General features: G+C 37.7%; 1 protein-coding gene across 2 annotated transcripts in view; it reads right to left on the bottom strand.

Moving 5' to 3' along the window:
* SCP2 (sterol carrier protein 2) overlaps window positions 1-26,408 on the bottom strand; it is a 96,602-nt gene that overhangs the window by 25,711 nt on the left and 44,483 nt on the right. The window contains exons 11-12 of one of the 2 annotated variants that reach the window (XM_026007052.2): window positions 22,038-22,145; window positions 3,232-3,385 (exon numbers count right to left, since the gene is read on the bottom strand). In XM_026007052.2, coding sequence (XP_025862837.1) covers window positions 3,232-3,385; window positions 22,038-22,145 — 262 coding nt within the window. Of the gene's footprint in view, window positions 1-3,231; window positions 3,386-4,432; window positions 5,513-22,037; window positions 22,146-26,408 lie in introns of those variants that run through there. The other variant, XM_026007053.2, reaches the window with a different exon arrangement.

A 26,408-nucleotide genomic window follows, 5' to 3' on the forward strand; every position in this document is an offset into this window, starting at 1 on the left:
TCAGATGACTAAAATATATTTCTGATATATCTGGTCTTCATCCATAGTTCCTGAAAATGCTTCAAAGCCATAAAGGTGAAGTGAATGACTTGGTATTAATGAAGGTGACTTATGCACCCTACCACACATCACTACCAGGGAGGGGAAAGGAGCTGGAGGTTGATGAATCAATGGCCAATGGCTTGGTCAATCATGATTATGTACTGCAGCCTCCATAAAAACCCAAGACGACAGATTTTTGGTCCTTTTCAGAGAGCTTCCACAATTAGGAAACCAGAACCCTTCCTCATACCATCAAGCCAGGCCCCAAACTCCTTTGTATGGGACGTTGCCCCATATATCTCTTCATCTTATTATTGATTCGTACTCTTTATCATGTCCTTTAATAAACTCGTAAAACAGAAGTAAGGGTTTTTCAGAGTTCTATGAGCCACTCTAGCAAATTAATCAAACATAAGGAGGAGGTCTTTGGAAACTCCAACCTGTAGCCTCTTGGTCAGAGGCCCAGGTAACAAACTGAAGTTTGTGACACATCTGAAGTGGTGGGTGGGGGCCAGTCTTGTGGGACTGAACCTTTAAACTATGCAATCTGATGCTATCTCTGGGTAGATAGTGTCAGAATTGAGTTGAATCCAGATGTACTGGTGTCTGAAAATTGCCTGGTGTTTGGGGACAGGTAGTGGGAACTCCTATTCTCCATGTTGGAACTGGGTCTGGGAACCCTAAAAGAATACCTTAAAATGATCTTGTTTAAAACTGTATTTGTACCATTAGATTCAAGAATCGTTTTCCCAGCTTTGGCCTTTATAGTGAATTATAGCACTAAAACTATCAATACTACCTTCAATATTTTCTTATTAGTCATTAATTCTTATTAGTCATGCATACAGGTATCCCTGCTTTTCAAAAGTTCATGTTACTTTGCTTCTACGAAAGGCCTACATTAGTACCTGTTTTTGCTAACCAAAAGAAATCCAAAGAGGATTTTGGTTTAAAAAAAAAAAAGGTAAAAAGAGATAATAGCATTTAATGTTTGTTTTGTAGCAAGCCATTTTAGAGGCAGTGTGTGGAGAGTGTCACCTCCCCCATGTTCTCTCCCCAAGAACTACACTCAGCAGGAGCCACAGCTGTGGCTGTGAGCATCTGGGCTTTTTCTTAATTTATTCTGTGCATCCGTTAGCAAGATGTGTCCTAACAGAAAAGCATAAAAGAGGCCATTCTGGGGTCTGGGAAACACTCAAGAATTTTTCCATATAGGTTAATGGTATAACTTCTTTCCTTCACACCATTTTGGCTTAAAAAAAGTTTCACAGGAACGCTCTACTTTTGGACAGCAGGGGAAACCTGTATATCATCTGGATTTTTTTTTCATACTTCTGCCTTCCTACAAGTAACACTGTAGTTATTTTGAACAACTCAATCTCCCAATTTTTTGGTCTCCTGAAATTAAAAAACTATGAGAATCCCATGTTTAAAATAGAATTTGTTGCCGCCGATTCATAAACTTCTAATCTGAGCCAATTAGATACTATTCTAATACTGCAGTTAGCTCTTTATAGTTTGGCTTTTACTGAGTGTTTTCAACTCCAAATATGAACTAGATGGAATTCTAGAAGACAGTACAGACTGATGATCATCTTTAGGAGGAAAATTCAAAAATTCAACATCTTATCACCTTTTCATTTGATTCAATTCAAGAAACATTCACTCTTTATGACAGAGAGCCTTACAGGGGTTGAAAGAAGTCACAACAGTCTTAGACCTCAAGGATTTCATATAATAAGGGGAATAAAAGTGTGGATATACTACAACTAAGCCCAAACTGAATATGGGTCCAAAGGAACAGAGTGCTGTGGATATTTAAGGAAGATGGTACTGGAGATGGGCCTTCAATGATAGAACTCACAACAGAAATGACATTCCAGGAAGAGAAAGAAAAGTGAAAGCACAGAGAGAAGAGACTTATGAGCTTGTAAAACATAAGAATATAACGGATTCTGAAAAGAAGTGTGTCACATACCCTTTGTGGAACCGAAAGTGTGAAAAATAAGTAAATAATTACCAAGAATTTCCAGGAGAAAAAAAAAAAGAGAGAGCTAGTTAGTGTTGACAGTTACCGCAGGGTGAAAGTTAAACAAGAAAAGAAAACAAAGACAAGAACATTTCATAATCACCGGTAGCCTTACCTGATCTCAGTGGTGAGGTAAAAAAATAGACATTAAGATAGATACTTGAGCGTGGGGGAGGAAAAAAAGTGGCCCAGTATAAAAGGCTCATGGCAAAAGAAAATAAGGCAAGAAAAAAATAAATGTTATCATATGTAAGACCTGACCATGTTTGCTAACAGAGGAAAGAAGTCAGTAGAAAAGCAAAGAGGAAAAGGCTCAAAAGGGAGAAGGTATAGTTAATATTTGGAACGAAGTTACAGAACATAGTTGGAAACAAAAGCATGCAAGGAGGACAGCTAGGCCTTGGGAAGGAAGAGGGACTTTTTGCCTGTGGGAAGGATGAATGAGCACTAAAGAGACCAGAGCGAGGAAGCTGGGGGTCCTGAAAGGCCTGGAACAGAAAGCGCTGGCGGAGTGGAGGTGCACGGGCATTTGATAAGGACAGGAAGAGAACCAGCAAGAGCCCAAGATAAGGGCTTCTAGCAGCAGTGAGGCCTTGGCTGCATTCAGAGTCATACATGTGCAGAGATCCAATCAGCATATTTAATAACTTTCTCCAAACAATCTCAGAAACCTGGGAGGCTATGCAGGGAGAAAGCAATTCTGAGAAGGGAATCGTAAAAAGTGAATCACTCTGGTTGTCAGGTCTAAGACGAGTATTTTTAGGTCAGCACTCTCTTTTGACTGTGCTGGGGTTTGGGGGGGGGGGTCTGGTTTTTTTTGTTTTAAGTAGTCTCCACACCCAGCATGCAGCCCAGTGGAGGGCTTGAACTCACCACCCTGAGAGCAAGACTTGAGCTCAGGTCAAGAGTCCCTCCCTTAGCCCACCGAGCCACCCGGGGGCACCGGTACCGCCTCCTTCGTGTACAAAATTTTCCTAAGGCTGGTTAAGTCTAAAAGCCAATTGCCAGTTCAAAGACCTTAAAGCCGGACCACCAAAGCAGAGCCATGTGGTATTTATTGAGTTCTGGACGATAAATTACGGACTTTCCACTTGGGCAACATCATCGGCTGCGAAAAAAATCAAGGCTCGTTAGCAGGCGACACCCAGAGAGCCACTCACCTGGCAGCTTCAGGAAAGCCCATCTTGTAGAGGGTCACAACCACGGCTCCTCCAATGCCTAGATTGTGCTGCAGAGCAACCTTTGCACCAGGAACTTGCCTCTTTCCGGCTTCCCCTCTCAGCTGCCAGCAGAGCTCGGCGCACTGAGCCAGACCTGACAAGTCGAGCACCGAGCAGTCAGGCTCCGCGGCGCTAGCACGCGGCCCCGCCCGCTCCTCCGGCCGGACCGGAGCCTACGCGGGATCGCGGCTCTTGGGTAGCAGGCCGAGAGAATATTTGCATAAATAAGAACTTCGCTTAAAAGCCACGACAGTATCGGCAGCCAGTTTTGTAGGGTTGTTTTTTTTTTCCCCCTCCTAAATCTGTACCTAGACAATATTCTGCAGGCTTAAGAAACTTCCTGCACTCTTTAAAAATCCAACCTGTTGGGACGCCCGGGTGGCTCAGAGGTTGAGCACCTGCCCTGGGCCCAGGGCGTCATCCTGGAAAATTAAGTAAACTGTGAATGGTTACAATGCAGGCTCCTCTAGAACTGACATTAGATAGAACCCCTGTCTCCTGATTTACATTTGTCCCCCAATCACATTTTCTGATTCCTGAGTTACCTGTGACAATTTCCAAGGAAAACCACAGGTCCAAAACGCTGTCATTTAGACTGAGTTCACAAACCTAGGCTTAAGTCCTCATCTAATTGTAGTTTCAACCTCCCCCAGAAATGCAGTCTTAACTAGTCAGGAATTTTTTTATCAGTGCCACGGAGTCTGCCACCTGGGCCCTCTGCATCTCCCAAAGATGAGGCAGCCTGCATGATAAGACCCTTTGCTTTTCCACCTAAGGGAAAGCACTTTTGCTGGAACAATCCTTTTGCTAAGAACTTTTTGCCTCACTCTCCTGTAAAAACCTTCCATTTTGTACAACCCTTCAGAGCCCCCCCTATTTGCTAGATGGGATGATGCCCAATTCATGAATCATTTATTAAAGCCAATTAGGTCTTTAAAATTTAGTCAGTTGAATTTTTGCTATTTAACAAACCCAAACCTCCTCAAGAAATTTAACTGTGACTTCTTATTTCCAAGCAGTAACTGTGTATTTACAGAATATATATCTTAAGCACTGTTTTATAATAGGTAACTCTACAACCTATAATGATTTTTTGAATTGTGAACATTCTGAATATTAATGAAGAAGATCAATGTGAAACTTTAGGGTAATTAATTTTACTAGAAATCTGCCCTATAGAAAGCTCAACCATTTAATGAATATGTGAAAGGCAAAAAGTATTCACACGCATCTTATATACACATGGGCAGAAAAATACAGCTAGTTTTCTTCACAAAATAATAAATATACATAGTTTGTAATATTTGAGAAAATACTCAAACTTACTTTGGTTAAACAGAAAAATGCCATTTTTTAACCAAATTGGTAAGGATGCTTTTTTGTTTGTTTTGTTTTAGGTAAGAATGTTTAAAATAGGACTAATCAATGCTGGGGAGACAACCAAGACAGTCACTTCCATACAGTACTGGCGAAAGTTCAAATCAGCGCAACCTTTTTGGAAAGCAATGTACAAAATTAAGAGCCTTGAAAATGCCTTGAAAACCATTCTACAGAAATAAGCATAGGCAAAGTTTTACAGAAAAGGCTATCTTCATCATATTGTAACAGTGAAAAACTAGATAATTTAGAATGGTTATATAAATTATGAACTATCCATCCATATAATAAAGCACTATGTTTCTATTTAAAACACTTATAAAATGTTTAACAATTTGGGAAAAATTTAGGAAAATGTTAAACAATTTAGGAAAACAATTGTATATATTATTTATATATATATACACAAAAAAACTGACATATAATCTTAGTAAAACATGCAAAGAATCAATATTAATCTAACCATCCATCCAACAAATATTTTATGGCCTAATATGTTCCAGACACTCCTCAAGGCTCAGAAGATCCAGCAATAAACAAAGTAGGCAACTTTTTTCCCTTATGAAGCTCATAGTCTTGCAATATAAAGATGCAAGCATTTACAATACAGCCTACTATGGGGGTAGCATTATCATAATGGGGAGTGGCAGGTAAGGAGGCAGGCAGAATGAGAGAGAGCAGGAGGAGAAGAAAAAGGTCTTGTCATTTATTTGCTTTTGACAAAAGATGAGTGTACGAAAGCATACTGATTATTTGAGGTTTCCAGTTGTCTACTTTCATAATAAACTGGGATTTCTTGAATTTCTAGAATCTGGACCTGTGAAGGTGGAAGTCAAAAGTTGACCTCAGGAAAAAAAAAAAAAAAAGTTGACCTCAGAAATCCACTTAGCAAGAAGGCATAGCAGTTATGAAAGCATTAGCCTAGGACTTCACTACATATAGTCTGGTTGCTACTGAAAACAAACAACTCAAATATAAACCAAGCACTCCACTATTAAATATATAAAGAATTGACAATGTAATATAAAGTGCTAATAAAGATAAGTACTAAGTACAATGGAAAACCTCAGAATGGAAAGACTAGGGAAAAACATGTTGAGATACTATCTGAGGTCTTTTTCTTTTCCTGCTTCCTTGACCCCACACTCTTCTTTATACCATTAAGACAGCCAAGTACAAAAAAGTCATAATTCAGCTTTAGTTTACATTAGACATCTAAAGGCCTTAAAATAAACAACATAAAAAAAGGCATGGTTTTCTATTATCAGATCCTGGCTTTTTGAGAAAGAAAAGCATTGCTGAGCTTCAAAAGCAAAAAACTTTACTAGACTCAGCATGCACCAGAAGAGCAGTTTTTCCCTCTAAAAGTTACCAACCCAGAATGCTATCAAATACAAAATATATTTCAAAACCAAAAGCAACATAAAAGCATTTTTTTTAAGATTTTATTTATTTATTCCTGAGAGACACACAGAGAGAGGCAGAGACACAGGCAGAGGGAGAAGCAGGCTCCATGCAGGGAGCCCGATGTGGGACTCAATCCCAGGACCCCAGGATTATACCCTGAGCCAAAGGCAGGCGCCAAACCGCTGAGCCACCCAGGGATCCCCCAATATAAAAACATTTTTAAACACACAAAGCTGAAAGATTTCACTACCATACTGCAACATCCACACCACAGAAATGTTAAAAAGGAAGTCCATTAGGCAGAAGGAAAATGATAGTAGATAGAAAAAAAGATCTACACGAAGGAATGAAGAGCACTGGAAGTAGTAACTATATGGGTAAATGAATAAGGTCTTTTTTTATTATTTAAATCTCTTCAAATATGATAAAAATAAAATGGAGTAAAAAGTAATCCAAAAGAAGGCTGAAAAAAAAAATAGGCAAAAGGGAGTAATGAATAGCAGTGACAGAGAGAACGCAAATAACAAGACGAACTCAAACCTAAGCATATTAATAATCACATCAAATGTAAATAGTCTAAACACCCAATTAAAGGCAGAGATTCTAAGAATGGGGGGGGGAGCAAGACTCAATTAAATGATGCTAATGCATTTTTTTTTAAAGATTATCTATTTTAGAGAGAGAACAAGAGAGCAAGCAAGCAGTGGGAGGGGCAGAGGGAAAGAGAGAATCCTGATGCAAACTCCCCACTGAGCACAGAGCCCAACATGGGACTTGGTCCTAGGACCCTGAGATCATGACCTGAGCCAAAATCTTGAGTCAGCCACTTAAACAAATGAGCTATGTAGGTGCCCCAATGTTAATGCACTTTAAAGTCACAAATAGGTTAAAAGTAAAAGGATGGAAAAAGATACACCACATTAACATTACTTAATATGTGAAAACTGAAGCAACTATATTCAATCAGCTAAAGCAGATTTCAGAGCAAAGACTTGCCAGGGAAAAAACGCCATCTCATAATGATAAAGATTTAACACAAAACTGTCTTTATTCACAAATGATATGATTGTCTATATAGAAAACCCGATGGAGTTTTTTTACGGTTAATAAATTTAAAAAGTAGTTTTAGCAATGTTAGGAGATGAACATACAAAAATTGGTTGTATTTCTACATACTAGCAATAAAAAATTGAAACTGAAAAATATCATTTACAGTAACATCAGAAATATGAAATACTTAGGGATAAATCTGATAAAACATGCGTAAGATCTATATAGTAAAAACTATAATACATTCCTGAGAAAAGCTAAAGAAGACCTAAATAAATGAAGATAAATACTTTGTTTAGGGGTCAGAAAACTCACTATTACTTGGATGTCAATTCCCCTTAAATAAATCTATACATTTAACATAATTCCCCCCAAATTCAAGGATGATTTTCTTTAAATAGAAATCAACAAGCTGATTCTAAAATTTCTATGGAAATGCAAAGGAGCTAGGATAGCCAAAGAAGAATAAAGTTGAGAGCTAAGGCTACCTAATTTCAAGAACTATTATAAAGCTACAACAATCAAAGCAGTATAGTATTAAAGACAGAAAATAGATTAGTGAACAGAAAAGAGAGTCCAGAAATAATGCCCACATATTTATGAACAATTGATTTTTGACAAAGGCAATGCTATGGAGAAAATATAACTTTTCTAACAAATGGCACTATAACTGGAAATACATTAAGTAAAAAATGGACTTGGCCTCATACTTTGTGCCATACACAAAAATTAATTCAAAATTAATTACAGATCTCAATTTAAAATCTAACATATAAAATATCTAGGAGAAAACAGAGGAAAAGGTCTTGGTGACCCTGGATTAGACAGAGATTGCTTAGATACAAAACCAGAAGTAAATCCATGAAAGTACAGATAGGTAAGTGGGAGTTAATAAAAATTAAAAATTTCTGCTCTTCAAAAGACACTACTAAGAGGATGAAAAGGAAGTCACAGACTGGGAGAAAACTTTTGCAAAGCATGTATCTGATAAAAAAAATTTAGACACATAATATATCAAAAACTCTCAAAACTCAATAAAAAATAACCAGGGGTGCCTGGGTGGCTCAGTCAGTTAAGCATCCTGGGATCAAGCCCTGCAGGGCTTCTCCCTCTGTCCCTCCCCTCTGCTTTTGCTCCCTCTTTCTCTCTCTCTCTCTCAAATAAATAAATAAAATCCTTAAAACAAAACAAAACAATCAATTGTGTCCCAAAATGTGCAAAAGGTTTGAATAGACTCTTAAGAAGAAGATATACAAATGGCAAATAAGCACTTGAAAAAAATGCTCAACATCATTAGTCATTAGGAAAATGTAAATTAAAACCACAAGGAGATGCCACTACACACTGGTTAGAATGACTAAAATTAAAGACTGACCATACCAAGTCTGATGAGAATGTGGAGGAACAAGAACTCTCATACATGGCTAGTGGTAACGTAAAGTGGTTTGACCACTCTGGAAGTCAGTTTGACAGTTTCTCAAACTATGGAAAGAGATCAAGTGGCCATTGACTGATAAATGGATAAAGAAGATGTGGTACACACACACACACACACACACACACACACACACAGAAATATTAGTCAGTCATTAAAAAGAATGAAATGCTTTGCGATAAGAAGTGGGGAGTAATGAGTAATTACACAAAAGCATATAAGAAGAAACTTTTGGTTCATGGATATGTTCACTATCTTGACTGTGGTGATAGTTTCACAGATAAATACATATATATATATGTCAGAACTTTTTAAATTTTACACTTTAAAATCAGTTGATTATAAGTTGATTTTACCTCAATAAAGCCATTAAAATAATAAAATAAAATATGAGATATACAGGCACAATTTTCCTTTCCCTTCCTTTTACTTGGCAAGAGCAATAAAAGTCAGAGCCTGCTCCTAGCTATCTCTACCTGCCAACAGGTATCAAGAGTAAACACTCTTCACTTGGGTTTCATTTCCCCTTGCACTGGAGAGTATTCATTAGACTCTAATGATAAAACTTAACTTTCCTCACATCACAATGGCAAAAATGCAAAGTTCTTAACAATGGGAATAAGGCTACGTAGCCTGTAGAACATGATAAAAGGCTAAAATAGATGCTTTGATAAAAAGCTACTTAGGCCTTACTGACTTACTGACATGTTAGAGTCAGTATTAGATTTAGGTCTTGCCAGTCATCATCCTAGGATGTGTTTCTTTTGGTGACCTCTTACAGAGTAGAAGAGGAAAGCCATAATTTGAGTATGCTAGGTCTGGTCTCCTGCCTCAAATTTAATTTACTCTCTTTCCATTTTCATCCAAATCTTTAAAACCTATGTTTATAATACCTACAAAAGTATTAAAACATGTAAACAAAAATCACAATAGAATAATGTGTACCATTAAACATATCAAGAACAATGTGAATTCAGTAGGACAAATAATTATATCACATTGTAGGATCAGAACATTTTCAAATTAGAAAGGATCTAAGATCTCATCAAATCCCTAACAAATAGGCAATTCCCCTTACAACATTCACATCAAATTGGTAATTTGTATTTTTCATACACAGCCTCTGGGCAAGGAAATAATACATGCTCTCAGGAAACAACCAATTCCACTTTTGGGAAGCTATGTGAGACAGTAATTTCCTACATCAGCCCCAAATCTAGCTTCCCATGAATTTTTCCTAATTCTTCCACACTAGACAAGTTTATCCTCTCTACTCCATGCCACCTTTCAGATGTTAAAGGAACTATAATTTATTCAACCATCCCCTTTACATGTGCAAACCCTTGTACTGAGCACTGTTTAGGGTATAGAGACGAAGGAAATATGGATTATGCCTTTACAGGCTCGGACAAATGGGGAGGTTTTTTTAAAAGCCACAAATGTCATTTGTACTATACAAATGACATTTGTACTATAAGTACAAATGTCAAAAAAGAAGTACTAAGAAAGTATAGCGAGTTCAAAAAAGAGAAAGATTAATTCAATCTATGGAAAGGATAAAGAAATTAGGGAAAGCATCATAAGGCAAGTAACACTTGAGACAGACCTTGAAGATGGGCATTTCTCCAGAGGAAAAAGCATTAGTCAGTACAGTGGTTAAGAGCTTGGACTCTAGAAATACACTGCCTGGGTCTGAATCCTAACTTTGCCACTAGTTTAGTGACTTTGGGCAAGTTACTCTGTTCTTTTATTTTCCACTTTTATAAAATACAAAATACAAAATTAGACATGAGAATTAAATGAAGAATACTTAGAACAGTGAGTGCCCAGCACTTTGCACCATGTAAATGTTTGCTGTTGTTGTTATTCAGAAAACATCAAAGATAAGAGTTTGCAGAGGTGAGGAATTAAAGATATCTGGGAAAAGCAAACAGTTCATTTTAACTTAAACATTTCAACATTTTGGTTTCACCTAAATACCCAGCTAGATATAAATGTTAGCACAAAACCTGGCTTGTGGTAGGCAATTAGTAAATCTTTATCCTGCTACTTTTCTTTCCCGTTTTCTTCTCCTCATAGTTCTAGTTTATATTTTGCCTGAATTTGTGAGTCCATTGTTTTGAATTTATCTTGATCTACATGCAAAAGTATGCAAACACCCAAGGATGCTTATCGCAGCATTGTTTATAATAGAAAAATCGACACCACAAATATGTCTACTAGGTAGGGCTAGGTAAATTTCTTATAATGAAAATACTGTGCAGGCATTTAAAAAGAGTAAATAATATCTATAAGTGATAATACAAAAAGATTTTTAAGATGTAAGTAAAGCCATCTACAACGTGGTAAATATACATATATATAACACATACAAATAGAAAGGTTGTATATAGCCAAGATATGGAAGCCGCACATGTGTCTATCCACAGATGAATGGAGAAAGACGATGTGGTATATACATATATACAATGAACTATTACTCGGCCATAAAACAGGATGATATCTTGCCCCTCACAATAACAATACCTAGAAGGCATTATGCTAAGTGAAATAAGTCACACAGAGAAAGGCAAATACCATATGATATCACTTATGTATGGAATCTAAAAGACAAAACAAATGAATGAACAAGTAAAAAGTAGAAACAGACCTATACATATAGAGAACAAACTGATGGTGCCAGAGGAAGGGGGTGGGGAGATGGGCTAAATGGGTGAAGGAGAATGGGAGACAGGCAGTTATGGAATGAATAAGTCATTGGGATAAAAGATACAGCATGGAGAATATAGTCAATGGTACTGTAATAGCATTGTATGGTGACAGATTGTAGCTACACTTGTGGTGAGCATAGCACAACGTATAGACTTGTCCAATCACTATGTGATACACTTGAAACTAATGTAACATTATGTGTCAACTATATAACAACAAAAAAGAAAGATTGTAAAAATCACACATAGAAATCACACATAGAAATATACATTTCTAAAAGCATAACAATTTGGGAGAAAATACCAAAAAAATAATAAAAGGGGTTGACTCTAAGGAATAGAACTAAGGGTAGAAAGGAAGAGAAAGACATGTTAAATGTTAGCATTTGTCATCCTGCTAGAATATTAAAAACCATATGACAATCCTGTGGAGAACTATTTGGCAGATTTTTATACAGTTAAACATACATCTGCCCTCTGATTGACCCATTTTACTCTGAGTTACTAACCCAAGAGAAATGTAAAAGGTATGTCCATAAATAGGTTTGTACAAAAATGTTCATAGCATCCTTATTAATAATGGCCTCAAACAAGAAGGAACTCAAATATCCATCAATAGGAGAATGGATAAACAAACTGGTATATGGATTACTACTTGGCAATAACAAATGACGAACTATTGGTACAAGAAAAAGTTGTATTAGTCTTAGCCTAATTGAAGGAGAAGGGTTTAGAGAATGGGGAAGACGTCTGAGGGAAGTCAAGTTTCATCTATGTTGTAGCATCTATCAGTATTTCATTTCTTTTATGCTTAAGAATATTTCATTGTATGAATATACCACATTTTGTTTATCCCTTTATTAGCTGATGACAGACATCTAGGTTGTTTTCATCTTTTTGGCTATTATAAATAATGCTGCTATAAACAATTCTGTTTTGTGAAAATGGTGTACTTTATTACATGAAAGTTACATCTCAATTTTAAGAAAGAATATGGATGTGAAAAATCACATTGTTACTACAAAGCATGATATCTGAGTGTTTCAGTGAATGGCAGAACAAAAATATCTCAGAATGGCAAACAAGTTAATTATAATAAAAATATGTTCCTTCAGGGGAGAAAAAAGTTATGTCGATAAAAGCAACCTGAAATGCCACATTCATCTCCTGATGAAAAGAAGTGTTTCATATGAGAGCGAAGAAGCTGTCTAAAAGAATTTAAATCACTATCTTTAATGTAAACTGCAATTCTTTTTTTTTTTTTTTTTGGTCTTTTTCTAAATTTTAATTCCAGTAGGGTTAACATATAGTGTTATATTAGTTAGAGGTATACAATACAGTAATTCAGTAATCCTACACATTACTCAGGGCTCATCAAGATAAGCTTACTCTTGGGGCACCTGAGTGGCAGAGTCAGTGCCCAACTCTTGGTTTTGGCTCAGGTCATGATCTCAGGGTTGTGAAATCAAGCCCTATGTCAGGCTTTGCGCTCAGCATGGAGTCTTCTTAAAAGACTCTTCCCCCAGCCCCCCTAAAAAGAAAAAAGACTCTTTCCCTTGGGGCACCTGGGTGGCTCAGTGGTTGAGCGTCTGCCTTTGGCTCAGGTCATGATCCCTGGGTCCTGGGATTGAGTCCCGCATCTGCTTCTCCCTCTGCCTATGTTTCTGCCTCTCTCTCTATCTCTCATGAATAAATAAATAAAATCTTAAAAAAAAAAAAACCACACACACCTCTCTCTTTCCCTCTACCCTTCCTGACCCCCTGAACTCTCTTTCCCTCAAATAAACAAATCTCTAAAAATATATATTTACTCTTAATCCCCTCACCTATTTTACCCACCCACACACACACATACCCACACACACACACACACACACACCTGCACTCTGATAACCATCTGTTTGTTCTTGGGCTGCTTCCATAATCTGGCTCTTGTATATACAGCTACAACAAACAGAGGGGTGCATTTATCTTTTCAAATTAGTATTTGAGTCTCTTGTAGGCAGCATATACATGGGTCTTGCTTTTATATCCATTCCATCACCTTGTCTTTTGATTGTGGACTGTTTAGTCCATTTACATAAGGTAATTATTGATAGGTATATATTTAGTGCCATTTTGTTACTTGTTTGATGTTTGTTTTTGTAGTTCTTCTCTGTTCCTTTCTTCTCTTGCTTTCTTCTCTCATGATTTGCTGGCTTTCCTTAGGGATATACCTGGATTCTTTTCTCTTTATTTTTTGCTCATCTATTACTCGTTTTTTATTTGTGGTTACCAATAGGTTTATATATAACATTATGCACACAGCAGTCTTATTAAGTTCATGGTCACTTAAGTTTGAAGCTAATATTTACTCTTCTCCCCACCTTCATATTTTGGGTATAGGGTGTCACATTTCACATTCTTTTATTCTGTGAATACTTTGATTTTTATAGATATACTTATTTTTACTGCTTTTGTGCTTCCTACTTTTCTTATTCCTACTTATGGTCTTTCCTTTCCACCCAGAGTCCTCTTTAACATTTCTTGTAGGGCTGGTTTCTTGTAGGGCTGGTCAAGAATTCCTTTAACTTTTGTTTGTCTGGAAAATTCTTTATCTTTCTTTCTATTCTGAATGATAGCCTTCATAGATAGAATATTCTTGGCTGCAGGTTTTTTCTTCCAGAATTTTGAATATATCATGCCACTCTTTTCTGGCCTGCAAAGTTTCTGCTAAAAAAAATCAACTAACAGTTTTCAGGGGTTTCCCTTGTATGTAACTTTTCTTTTTTCTTGATGATTTTAAAATTTTCTCTGTATCACTACTTTTTGCATTTTAATTACTATGTATCTTGGTGCATTCCTCCTTGCATTGATTTTATTGCCTTCTGTGTTTCCTAGATCTAGATTGCTGGTTTCCTTCCCCATACTTGGGGAAGTTTTCAGCTATTTCTACTTCAAATAAATTTTCTGTCCCCTTTCCTCTCTTCTTCTGAGATCTCTATAATGCAAATGTTATTACACTTGTTGGGAGTCACTGAGTTCCCTATTTTCTTTTACTATTATTGATTTTTCTCTCTCCTCTTCATCTTGATTGCTTTCCATTATTCTGTCCTCCACATTGTTTATCCATTTTTCTGCTTCCCCAATCTACTATTTATTCCATCTAGTGTATTTTTATTTCAGTTTTGAGTTATCTCTGATTGGTTCTTTTTTATGTTTTCTATCTCTGTTGAGGGTCTCACTGAAGTCCTCCACTCTTTTCTCAAGTTCAGTGAGTATTTTTACGACCATTACTTTTAAATCTCTATCAGGGATATTACTTTTCTCTGTTTTGTTTAGGTCTCTTGCTGTGATTTTTGTCTTGTTCTTTCATTTGGAACATATTCCTCTGTCTCCTTATTTAGTTTAACTCTGTGTCTGTTTCTTTTTATTTTTTTCTGTGTCTGTTTCTATGTGTCAGGAAAGTCAGCTATATCTCCTACTCTTGAATGTAGCGGCCTTATGAAGGAAAGGTCTTATTGTGCTCTGCAATGCAATGTCCCCTATTTACCAGAATCTGGTGTCTCTTATGTATGTTGCATGCATTGTACTGTTGTAGCTGAGCTGCTTTTGCCTTCGGTCCAATCCTCAGTAATGACTCTCTTTGCCTGCTGTGGACAGGGTTTGGTGCCTGTGTTGTTAGTGGGTCAGTCCTGAGCCACCTTGGGCTTAGTTGAGTCAAGAAATTTGTCAGAAATGCAGTAGCACCAAACTGCGGGGCACTTTACCTGTGTTGTCTCCTGGGGAAACATGGGTGGGCAGGACCTGCAGTGTGACCAGATGTCTGCCCCTAGCCCACTGCTGGGGCTATAGTTAGACTAGTGTGTGTGGTTATCTTCCCTTCTCCCCAGAGCAAGAGTAGCTTTGAAGTGGTGCTGGCCCCTTGTGGGGCTGCCTGCACACTGCCAGGCTGGTAGCACTACTTTGGATGGGCCACAGCCAACGGTGTATGGGAAAAGGCTGATCCAGAGGAAAATGTGGGGGTTTGGCATGCAGTGTCGGCATGGTCTGTGCTGGTCTACTGCAGAAGGGGACCTGTAGTTATCCTGTAAAATTCTTACTGAGGCTAGCTAGATTGGAGGGGGCAGGTCTGTGAGGACTAGGTCTACAGTTAGCAAGCTAGGTGGAGAGTGTTGGCACTGTACTAGTTCACAGGTGTCCATGTGTCTAGGTTGGGGGTGAGGGCCAGGAAGGGAAATGGCACCTGCCAACTCTTTTGTTTTTAGAGAAGTCTCCCAAAGAACCCTGCCCCTCTAGCACATGCTCTAAGGTTTGTAGGCAAATCTCCCTCCTATATACCCCAGGTGTTTTGCAAACTTCTGCTTCTATGCTGTATCTCCACAGAGCTGTATGTTGTGCTATCCCTTTAAGGGCTGGGACTCAGATTCCTATAACAATAGTGCAGAAATATTTATTATCACTCAGATTTTTCTATGTCCCATTAGCAAAAAATAAACACTGAAGTATGACCCAACTTTTTTGAGGGCTAAAGAAAACAGTTTAGTATATTTACCAAATGCAGAAAAATCACTTTATAATGTCTGTGTAGCACTGGGATCAAAATTTACATAGAGAAATGGATGCCTTGAGGCTGTCATATTGGAAGAAATATTATTTTCTTCATAAATTAAAGATTGTTCTTTCCCCAAAATGGTTGTAAATTATTTTTCATGTTGTGATACAAACATGGATTTTATTACTAGCTACAAACAGTTAACTGGATCCATTTGGCTTCTTTTTGTAGAAATAATAGGAGGAGAATACTAGCAATTATTGTTTTTCAACTCTGTTTTGGGAATTCTGCTATATGCTTTACATATGTATATTTCCTCATTTAATCCACAGAACAACCCTGTAAGGTAGATACTACATTGTATTCTCATTTTGCAGATCAAACAAACAACAAAAACTAGGAACAACAAAGTTATATACTGAAAAGAATGAAGAGGCTAGGATCAAATCCAAGACTTCATTCATACAAAACACACACCTGCAACCGAGGTACATCCCCTGTATCTTCTTTTCCATTCACAGCCACTGTTCCTAATCTGTGCTATTGTTGATACTTTCCCACTTCTATTCCCCACTTCTTTCCCACTTCTTTCTGTATTCCCATGTATTTTCATGTATAATATTTCAATAAAATTGTTCCAGTATTGCCAATACCTTGATAATAGCCAAATCCAAAGGACTTTTTTCACTCTATCAATCTAACTTTTCTGACCTGACCCCTTAACTTTTGAAACATTCCTCCTTTGGATAACTGACCAGGTCTCCTCATTATTCTTAAATGTCTCTTCCCCACTTACACCTTTAATTTTTATATCCCCTAGGACTGTATTCTTGGTCTTTGTCCTGGATTTGCCAACATAGCATTTCACATAGTATTTCCTCTGGTTAAGAAGCTCGTTTAACAGCCTCAATGAATGAAATACAGAAAGAACACCTGCTCACAGCATTCATTGGGCTTACCATGTATTCTATCACCCTGAAGCAGTTGGTCTGAATAATGTAAAGGCCTTTTGAAGACTATATAATTGTGCCAGCAATACTTTGCAGGGCTGGAGTCATATCCTCTAAAATACTGAACATGCTGGGGCACCTGGGTGGCTCAGTGGTTGAGGACCTATCTGCCTTTGGCTCAGGTCATGATCCCAAGTCCTGGGATCAAGTCCCGCACTGGGCTCCCTTGCAGGGAGCCTGTTCTCCTTCTGCTTCTGTCTCTGCCTCTGTGTGTCTCTCATGAATAAACAAAATCTTTAAAAAAAAATATATTGAACATGTTCTGAATTGATGGTGCTATTTCTCAACAGCCCGAATACAAAATGGATCACTATTATCCCTGATGATCCACTAGCAAAATTTTACTTGCCATTCTTGAAACTTTGGGCTCTGTTAGTTTAAAAGTCTTGAAAACAACAGTAGCTTCACTGCAGTGAAAGAAGAGCCTGCTACCTGGCTTTTGCTGCTGTATACATTTGACAAATGTATAACCACATGTGGTCACCATTATAGGATGATATAGAACAATCTCATGCCCTAAAAATGCTCTATGCTGTACCTACTCTTCCTTCCCTCTCCCCTAACCCATGATCTTTCTATATTTCCCCGGTTTTGCCTTTTCTAGAATGTCATATATTTGGAATTACAGAGCATAGAGCATGTAAACTTTTCAGTTTGGCTTCTTTCACCTAAATAATACGCACTTAAACTTCTTCCATGTCCATTCATCACTTGATTAACTATTATTTTTTTATTTTTAGCAATGGATATTACATTGGCTGTACCAGCATTTATTTATTCATTTACCTTTTGAAGGACATTCTGATTGCCTCTAAGTTTTGTCAGTTAAAAAGAAAGCTGCTATAAACGTCCATGTGCAGTTTTTGTGTGGACAACTCATTTTGGTGAATGACAATGAGGACAGCTGCTGAATTTTGTGATGGGGGATGATTCATTTCTTTTTGATTAAATCCAATATAATTAACGTATAATCATTTCTTTTTTTAAAATCCAATATAATTAACATACAGAGTTATATTAGTTTCAGGTGTACAATATAGTGATTGAACAATTCTAGGGACACTTGGGTGACTCAGCAATTGAGCGTCTGCCTTTGGCTCAGGGTGTGATCCTGCGGTCCTGGGATCGAGTCCCACATCAGGCTCCTGCATGGAGCCCGCTTCTCCCTCTGCCTGTGTCTCTGCCTCTCTCTCTCTCTCTCTCTCTGTGTGCTCTCATGAATAATAAATGAAATCTTTAAAACAAACAAACAAAAAAACCAATTCTACACATTAGTCAGTGCTCATCATGTTTCATTTTGCAAAAACTCGCCAACATTTGGTGTTGTCATCATTTTGGACTTTGAACATTCTAATATGTATGTAGAGGTATCCTGTAGTTTTAATTTGAAATTCTCTAATGACACATAATGTCGAAGATCTTTCCATATGCATATTTGCCATTGTATATCATCTTTGGTGAGGTATCTGGGTCTTTTGCCCAATTTTTAATCATATTGTTCATTTTCTCATTATTTACTTTTAAGAGTTCTTTGTATATTCTAGATAATAGTCCTTTAGCAGCTACAACTTTTGCAAATATTTTCTCCCTGTCTGTGGCTTGTCCCCTTATCCTCTTAAAATTTTGTCTTTTCAAACCCTCATTTTCTTTATTATTTCCTTCTTGTGTGTTACATAGGTATTTTCTAGTATATCATTTTCATTCCTGTCATTTTACTATATAATTTTTCACTATATATCTTTACTATATATTTTAAAGTTATTTTTTAGTGGTTGCTCTAGGGATTAAAATACCTTAATTTATAGCAACCTAGTTTGGATTAATACCAACTTAATTTCAATAGTATACAAAAATATTAGCTTTGCTCCCTCCACTCTTCTTTGTGTTGTTACTGTCATACAAATTATATCTTTCTGCAATGTATGCCTATTGACTCAGATTATTGCTTCATAGTATTGGATAGGAGGGGAGAAACTGACTAAAAAATACACTTATATTGTTCTTATATTTATCAATTTGGTTACATTTATTAATGCTCTTTACTTCATATGCTTCATATGCTCTTTATTCCATGGTCTAGTGCTCTTTCATTTCAGTCTGAATGACTTTATAAAGTATTTCATATAGGGGAGGTCTAGTGATAAATTCTCTCAACTTTTATCTGAGAATATCTTCACTTCTTCATTTTTAAAGGGTGCATCAGGGACGCCTGGGTGGCTCAGCAGTTGAGTGTCTGCCTTCAGCTCAGGGCGTGATCCTGGAGTCCTGGGATTGAGTCCCATTTCAGGATCCCCGCAAGGAGCTTGCTTCTCCCTCTGCCTCTCTACGTGTGTCTCTCATGAATAAATAAAATCTTAAAAAACAAGTGGGGGTGTTTCACTGAACACAAAATTCTTATTTAGTGCTTTCTTTCATCACACTGCCTCAACGGTTTCTGAAAAGAAATCAGATGTTAGGCATGCCTGGGTGGATCAGATGGTTAAGCGTCTGCCTTTGGCTCAGGTCATGATCCCAGGGTCCTGGGATCAAGCCCCACATCGGGCTCCCCGATCAGTGGGGAGTCTGCTTCTCCCTCTCCGTCTGCCCCTTCCCCTGCTCATGTTCTCTCTTTCTCTCGATATCTCTCTGTCTCAAATAAATAAATAAAATCTTAAAAAACAACAACAAAGTCCCCTGTTAAGCCTCACTGAGGACTGCTTCTACAGGATGAATCTTCTCTGTTTTCAATATTCTGTCTTTGCTTCCAACACTTTGACTATGATGTGTCTAAGCATAAATCCCTTTGAGGTAGTCCTATTTGAAATTGTTGAACAAGAATATAATTTTTTTTTCCTCAAGTTTGGGGAGTTACCAGCCATTATTCCTTCAAATGCCTTCTCTGTCCCTTTCTTTCCTTCTGGGGCTATTATTGTGTATACATTGTTAGAGTTGCTGTGGTCCCACAGGTCTCTGAGGCTCTGCTCCATTTTTCTTCTTCTTCTTTTTTTTCTCTGTTCCTTAGCCTGGATAATTTCAACTGACCTACCTTAAAGTTCACTTATTTTTTATTCTGCCTATTTAAATTTGGTGGTAAGCTCCCCTAGTGAATTTTTCATTCCACTTACTATAATCCTCAAAGCCAGAATTTATTTGGTTCTTTTCTATCATTTCTACCTAGTAATTGCTATTCTCTGTTTGGTGATATACTGTGATATCTTCCTTTAGTTCTTTATATATAGTTTCCTTTAGTTCTTTGAACACACTTAAGTAGATGACTGTCTCTGTCTAGTAAATCCATAATTTGAGCTACTTCAGTTTCTATAGACTGCCTTCCTCCTCCTGTGTATGGGCCATATTTTCTTGTTTCTTTGCATGTCTCATAGTTTTTTGTTGAAAACTAATATTTTATATAATATAACATGGCAAATCTAGAAATCACATTCTTCCCCTTTCCCAGAGTTTGTTGTTGTTGACCTAGGGACTTTACCAAACTAATTCAGTTTTTTCTTTAAGTTTTTTGATTGGGTTGTTTGGCCAATTGTTATCAGTACCTCAGGCAGCTATGTGGTTAAGCCAGTTGTTGCTAACTGTTCTTAACAAATGACTCTGAAGAAAATACTCTTTGCACCGCACAAGTTCTCTGTCAGGTTACAAAAAGACAAGCTTTTTAAGAATGGTTTACCAGGCAACTGCCAGACAGGTCAGATAATGACAATTTTTTGAGAATGGGGCTTTGAAAGAGCTCCAACTCCATTATGATTCCTCCAGTGCTGGCTAGGCTGTTGGTTTTTACCATGATTGCAGGCTGCTCTTTTCAAGACTACCATGGAGCTGAAGAAAGGGGGAGTGGTATTAGAACAAGTCAAAATGCCATAAAATTTAGTATTCTTATGGAGAGTCATCTGTTTGTTTTTTAAAATGTTCCCCCAAATTGTTGTCTTTGGTTAATTTCCAAACTTGATCTTGACAATTTTTGCAAGTGTTCTCAGAACTTTTATAAAGGAGAGCATTTGTCAGATGTTTTTATTCCATCACTCCCAATGATACTCTCATTCCCCTCATTTTCAGATTACTTTGAAATATATTAGACTGTTTAAAGAAATAATAACAACAGTATACAGTGGGGTTTATTACATATTTAGAAGTGCATAAATATATGCTGTTGGAAAAACCCCTTGTATTATATGTGAAATGGCATAACATTAATTGAAGGTAGACTGTGTTTAATTTAAAGATGCATGTTGTAGACCCTAGAGCAACCACTAAAAAATAGGAAAAACAAATAATTCAATAGAAGAGAGAAAATAAAATACTATAAAATACCCAATTAACAAAAATACAGCATGAAAAAGAGAAAAGACCCAAAGAACAAATAAGACAAAATAAATAGCAAGGTGGCACATTATCCTGCAACTATTTATGTATGCATACCTGTCTACTTATCTTTTGATCTTTATCTATCTACATCTATTTTCTCCATTACTAAATTTAAGTGATAAACAGAAACAAACCAAAGTTAATTCCTGTAATGGATACACTATTAATTCTAACTTCTTTATTTGGAATTTGCAATAATTTATCAAAAATTTAATTAATATATGACAATAAGAAAAAAATACAAAGCTCACCTATCTTCATAACAATAAATCCCAGATATTAGTGCTAAATTATTTTATAAACTGTACAATTTCATTCTACAATTAAGGAAACTAAAAGTCAAAGTGATTAATTGACAAATTAATTAATCAAAACAGTCACATGGCCAGTCAGCAGTAGAGCCCCAGTAAAATTCTTATTTCATAACTTCTAGTCTGGTTCTCTCAAGAAAAAAAATCTACATGTAACACCAACGACATCTACAACTATATGCAAATAATGTGCCCATTTTGAATTATTCTTATCTAGCAGGTCTAGCAAGATCTCTATTTGAAACATTTTAAGTTAAACCTTATACCTATTTAAAAGTAATTAAACTTTTAAAATATATATATACTGTTGAATTTCAAGATTCAACTAATTCAAATTCTCATCAGTTATTATTGAAGTACACTGTACTTAAACTTTAAAAAAGATAAATTAAAATTTTAAAAAAGAAACTTTAAAATACTGTGACTAAACAATCATTTAAAGCACTGGTTACCATGTTCAGAGAATACGATCTTTCATTCAAATCAATGGCTAAACCATTTATACTTATGTGAAATATGATAACAAAAAATCAGGAAATCTGTTTGTAGAATTACCTGTAGCTCCCAGTGGATGCCCCTTTGAAATTAATCCACCGCTAGGATTTATGACCCACTTTCCTCCATAAGTATTATCTCCCCTATCAACCAGTTCTCCACCTCGTCCTAGAGAAGGAAAAATAATATTCATAAAGGTTAAAAATAACATTGGACCAGGGGTGCCTGGGTGATTCAGTTAAGCATCTGATTCTTTTTTTTTAAAAGATTTTATTTATTTTATTCATGAAACACACATGCGGTGGGGGTAGAGACACAGGCAGAGGGAGAAGCAGGCTCCATGCAGGGAGCCTGACATGGGACTTGATCCTGGGGCTCCAGGATCACGCCCTTGGCTGAAGGTGGAGCTAAACCGCTGAGCCACCCAGGCTGCCCCGCATCTGATTCTTGATCTCAGCTCAAGTCTTGATCCCAGGTTTGTGAGATCAAGCCCCTTGGGCTCCACACTGGGCATGGAGCCTAAAAAAAACAAGACAAAACAAACAAACAAACAAAAAAAACATTGGACCAAATAATATGTTTTGTTTTTTTAATTTCAATATAGCCAAGAATTTCTTATAGCAAACATTTCTTAATAGTTCAAACATTGGGATACCTGGGTGGCTCAGTCAGTTAAACATCCACCTTCAGCTCAGGTCATGATGGTTCTTGCTCAAGGGGAACCTACTTTTCCCTCTCCCTTTCCCCCTGCCTGCCACTTCCCCTGCTTGTGCTCACCTTCTCTGTCAAATAAATAAATAATAAAAACCCAGCTCAAATATCAAATTCATAAAAGCACTTCTAAAACTTGCACAATAGGGGCATCTGAATGGCTCAGCTGGTTAAGCAGCTGACTCTTCATTTCAGCTCAGGTCCTGATCTCAGGGTTGCGAGCCAGCATCAGGCTCCACATTGGGCATGGAGCCTGCTTAAGATTCTTTCTCTCTTCCTCTCTCTCTCTCTCTGTCTCTCTCTCTCTCTCCCTCTGCCTCTCCCCTCTTGCTCACGACCTCTTTCTAAAAAAAGAAAAAAGTTACATAATAAATATTGAGTAATAAAGATTTATATTTTTAGAACATTTCATGCATGAAACAGAGCTCTTAATAGTTCCTAAGAGTTCTCTGGCTTCCAAAATGGCTACAACTAAAATAGAGACTCAGAGAACCTGAAGAATGAAACTGGATACAATACTATAACTAATATAATTATATTAGTTTAAAAACCCATCATTTTGGGATCCCTGGGTGGCTCAGCAGTTTAGCGTCTGCCTTCGGCCCAGGGCGTGATCCTGGAGTCCCAGGATCAAGTCCCACATCAGGCTCCCTGCATGGAGCCTGCTTCTCCCTCTGCCTGTGTCTCTGCCTCTCTCTCTCTCTCTCTCTCTCTCTCTGTCTCTCATGAATAAATAAATAAAATCTTTAAAAAAATCCATCATTTTGCCCAATATTTTCATTTCCATTTTTTAAAAATATTTTATTTATTTATTTGAGAGAGAGAAATAGCACAAGTAGGGGAGAGGGGCAGAGGGAGAAGTAGGAAGTAGACTCCCCACTGAGTGGGGAGCCCGACCCGATGCAGGGGCTTGAACCCAGTGATGAGGGATCAGAGGACTAGCTGGGGACAAAGCACATTGACAAGTCCTTTTTTTTTTTTAAAGATTTTATTTATTTATTCATAGAGACACAGAGAGAGAGAGGGGCAGAGGAACAGGCAGAGGGAGAAGCAGGCTCCATGCAGGGAGCCCAATGTGGGACTCGATCCAGGGTCCCCAGGATCACACCCCAGGCTGCAGGCGGCGCTAAACCGCTGCGCCACCAGGGCTGCCCTGACAAGTCCTTGAAACAGACAAAGAGACATTCCTCTACAGACTCAACTGCCTCAATGTTTATACTTTGCTAAGGGCAAAAGGCAATCTTAGCCTGACCCCCAGGAGCCTGTAAGTCTACTTTAACATACAAAAATTCCTTTAGAAATTTCCTTTATCTCTAAGCTCTCAAGATAAATGTTGGCAATCATCCTCCAAACACATGGCCCACCAATACACATCTGAAGGGTCTCATGACTCAAGTTTTATTAGACAATAATAAGTGACCTTTTCCCAACAATTAGCCCCCTCAAGGTCCTGGAAACCTTGCTTCCAAAATTCCTTAGAGAGTACAGCTATCCTCAAAACCTTCCCAACTCCCAGGTATATAATCAGCCACCCCTCATAGGCCCGAGGCAGCAGTTTTTTCTGCCCAGGGGTCCTGTCCCTGTGCTTTAATAAAACCACCAGTTTGTACCAAAGATGTCTCAAGAATTCCTTCTTGGTCGTGGGCTCTGGACCTCACCTATATTCCAAAACTTCATCACGAGGACCCTGGGATCATGACCCCAGCTGAAGGCAGACACTTAGCCACTTAACCAACTGAGCCACCAAGGTGCCCCCACTTCCATTTTCAGCTGCACTGTTATATAAACATTCTTTGTAGATGGAAGGGACAATGTAGGGGGTGGCAGAAAGGCAGGGGACATGAAATGAAGGGCAATGGCTGAAAATACTGTTAAGACATAAATGCAAGGGATCCCTGGGTGGCGCAGCGGTTTGGCGCCTGCCTTTGGCCCAGGGCGCGATCCTGGAGACCCAGGATCGAATCCCACGTCAGGCTCCCGGTGCATGGAGCCTGCTTCTCCCTCTGCCTGTGTCTCTGCCTCTCTCTCGCTCTCTGTGTGACTATCATAAATAAATAAAAATTTAAAAAAAAAGACATAAATGCAAGCTTAAAAGAAAATGAAAATTACATGCTTGATAATTTCAACATTCCTATCAATTCTCTGGTCATTCTTCCAGGTTGTTAAGAAGTAAATTAAAATGAATGCATTGTATAAAATATTCTTCCAGCTAGAATATAATGAAGTGGAATCTCCAAATAAAGATGATACAGGTGGTTCTGGCACCATCAGAGGTAGCTAATAACTTTTAAGTATTCACCCTGTGTCAGGCATTGTTGTAATTATTTTCCATATATTTACATAATTTAATCCTCAACCCCGAGAAGCAGGTATTATTCCCATTTTATAGGAAACGGACACAAAGAACTTAAGTAACCAGCCCAAGGAAACAGTAGGGGATCAATCTAGGGTTAATCATCAGGTAGCCTGGCTCCATAGCTTTCCTTAATCAATATATTTTATTGCCTTCAAAAACCAAAGAGTTTCTCCATTGGTAAACTGAAATACATATAAGAATTTTTTATGGGACAGCCCCAGTGGCTCAGCGGTTTAACGCCACCTTCAGCCTGGGGTGTGATCCTGGAGACCTGGGATTGAGTCCCACATCAGGCTCCCTGCATGGAGCCTGCTTCTCCCTCTGCCTGTGTCTCTGCCCCCCCGCCCCCGTGTGTCTCTCATGAATAAATAAAATCTTTTTTTTAAAAAGAATTTTTTATGACTGATACTTTATTTTTCAGATTTTATTTTTAAGTAACCTCAATCCCTTATGTGGGGCTCGAACTCACAATCCCACGATCAAGAGTTGCATGCTCCTTTGAGCCAGCCAGGCATCCCTATGACTAACACTTCTAATTTTACTTTAAATCTAGGTTGTAGATTAAAAACCACCTATTGAGGCATTCTTTTATTTTTTTTTATATATTTCTGACATAGAACCTGATACAAGGCTCTGGTCATAACAGGTATTCTATCTACTATTACAGCTTTGAAAACTCCTCCAAGTATTGTTACTGTACCAAGTAACACCAGACTGGACACAAATCAACCCCAAGAAATGAATAATTCACTGCGTGTTTTCTTTGATAATATATATAATTCTATTAAATATTGGAAGATTCTACTAGGAAGTTATCTTGAGCTCATCATCTAAAAGTGGTAAGAAAATAAATGGAAGGCAATCATTGTGCCTATTAATGTGCCAAAAACTGCCCTGGGAACTTAGGGATACAAGAGTAAATGAAACAAACATCCCCGCTCTCATGGAGTTTACTTCATTGTCAGGAGAGGTGTGAGGAAGAGACAGATAATATGTAATGTAAGTAAGATATATAATAGAGTTGTGGTAAGTGCCATGGGGAAAAAAAGGCAGGAAAGGACGTGTAAGGAGTTCACATTTTAAAACAAGTAACTGGAGAAAGCTCCCACTGAGAAGGTGAAATTTGGTCAAAGATCTAAAAGGAATAAAGGAACAAACAATACGGAGATATTTGAAGAAAGGCCCTGAGCTAGGAATAGGCCTAGAGTGTTTGAAGAAGGAGGCTCATGTAACTGTTGCAAAGTAAAAGAACCAGAAATGTGGAAGTCAGATAGACGGCCGAGGGAACTAAAGAGAAAAGATCACATTTGGCTTTTACTTCTGTATGAGATGAACAGAGGGATGACATCAATCTGTGCTATGCT

The sequence above is a fragment of the Vulpes vulpes genome, chromosome 12 (genome assembly GCF_048418805.1).
Source record: "Vulpes vulpes isolate BD-2025 chromosome 12, VulVul3, whole genome shotgun sequence".
NCBI lineage: Eukaryota > Metazoa > Chordata > Mammalia > Carnivora > Canidae > Vulpes > Vulpes vulpes.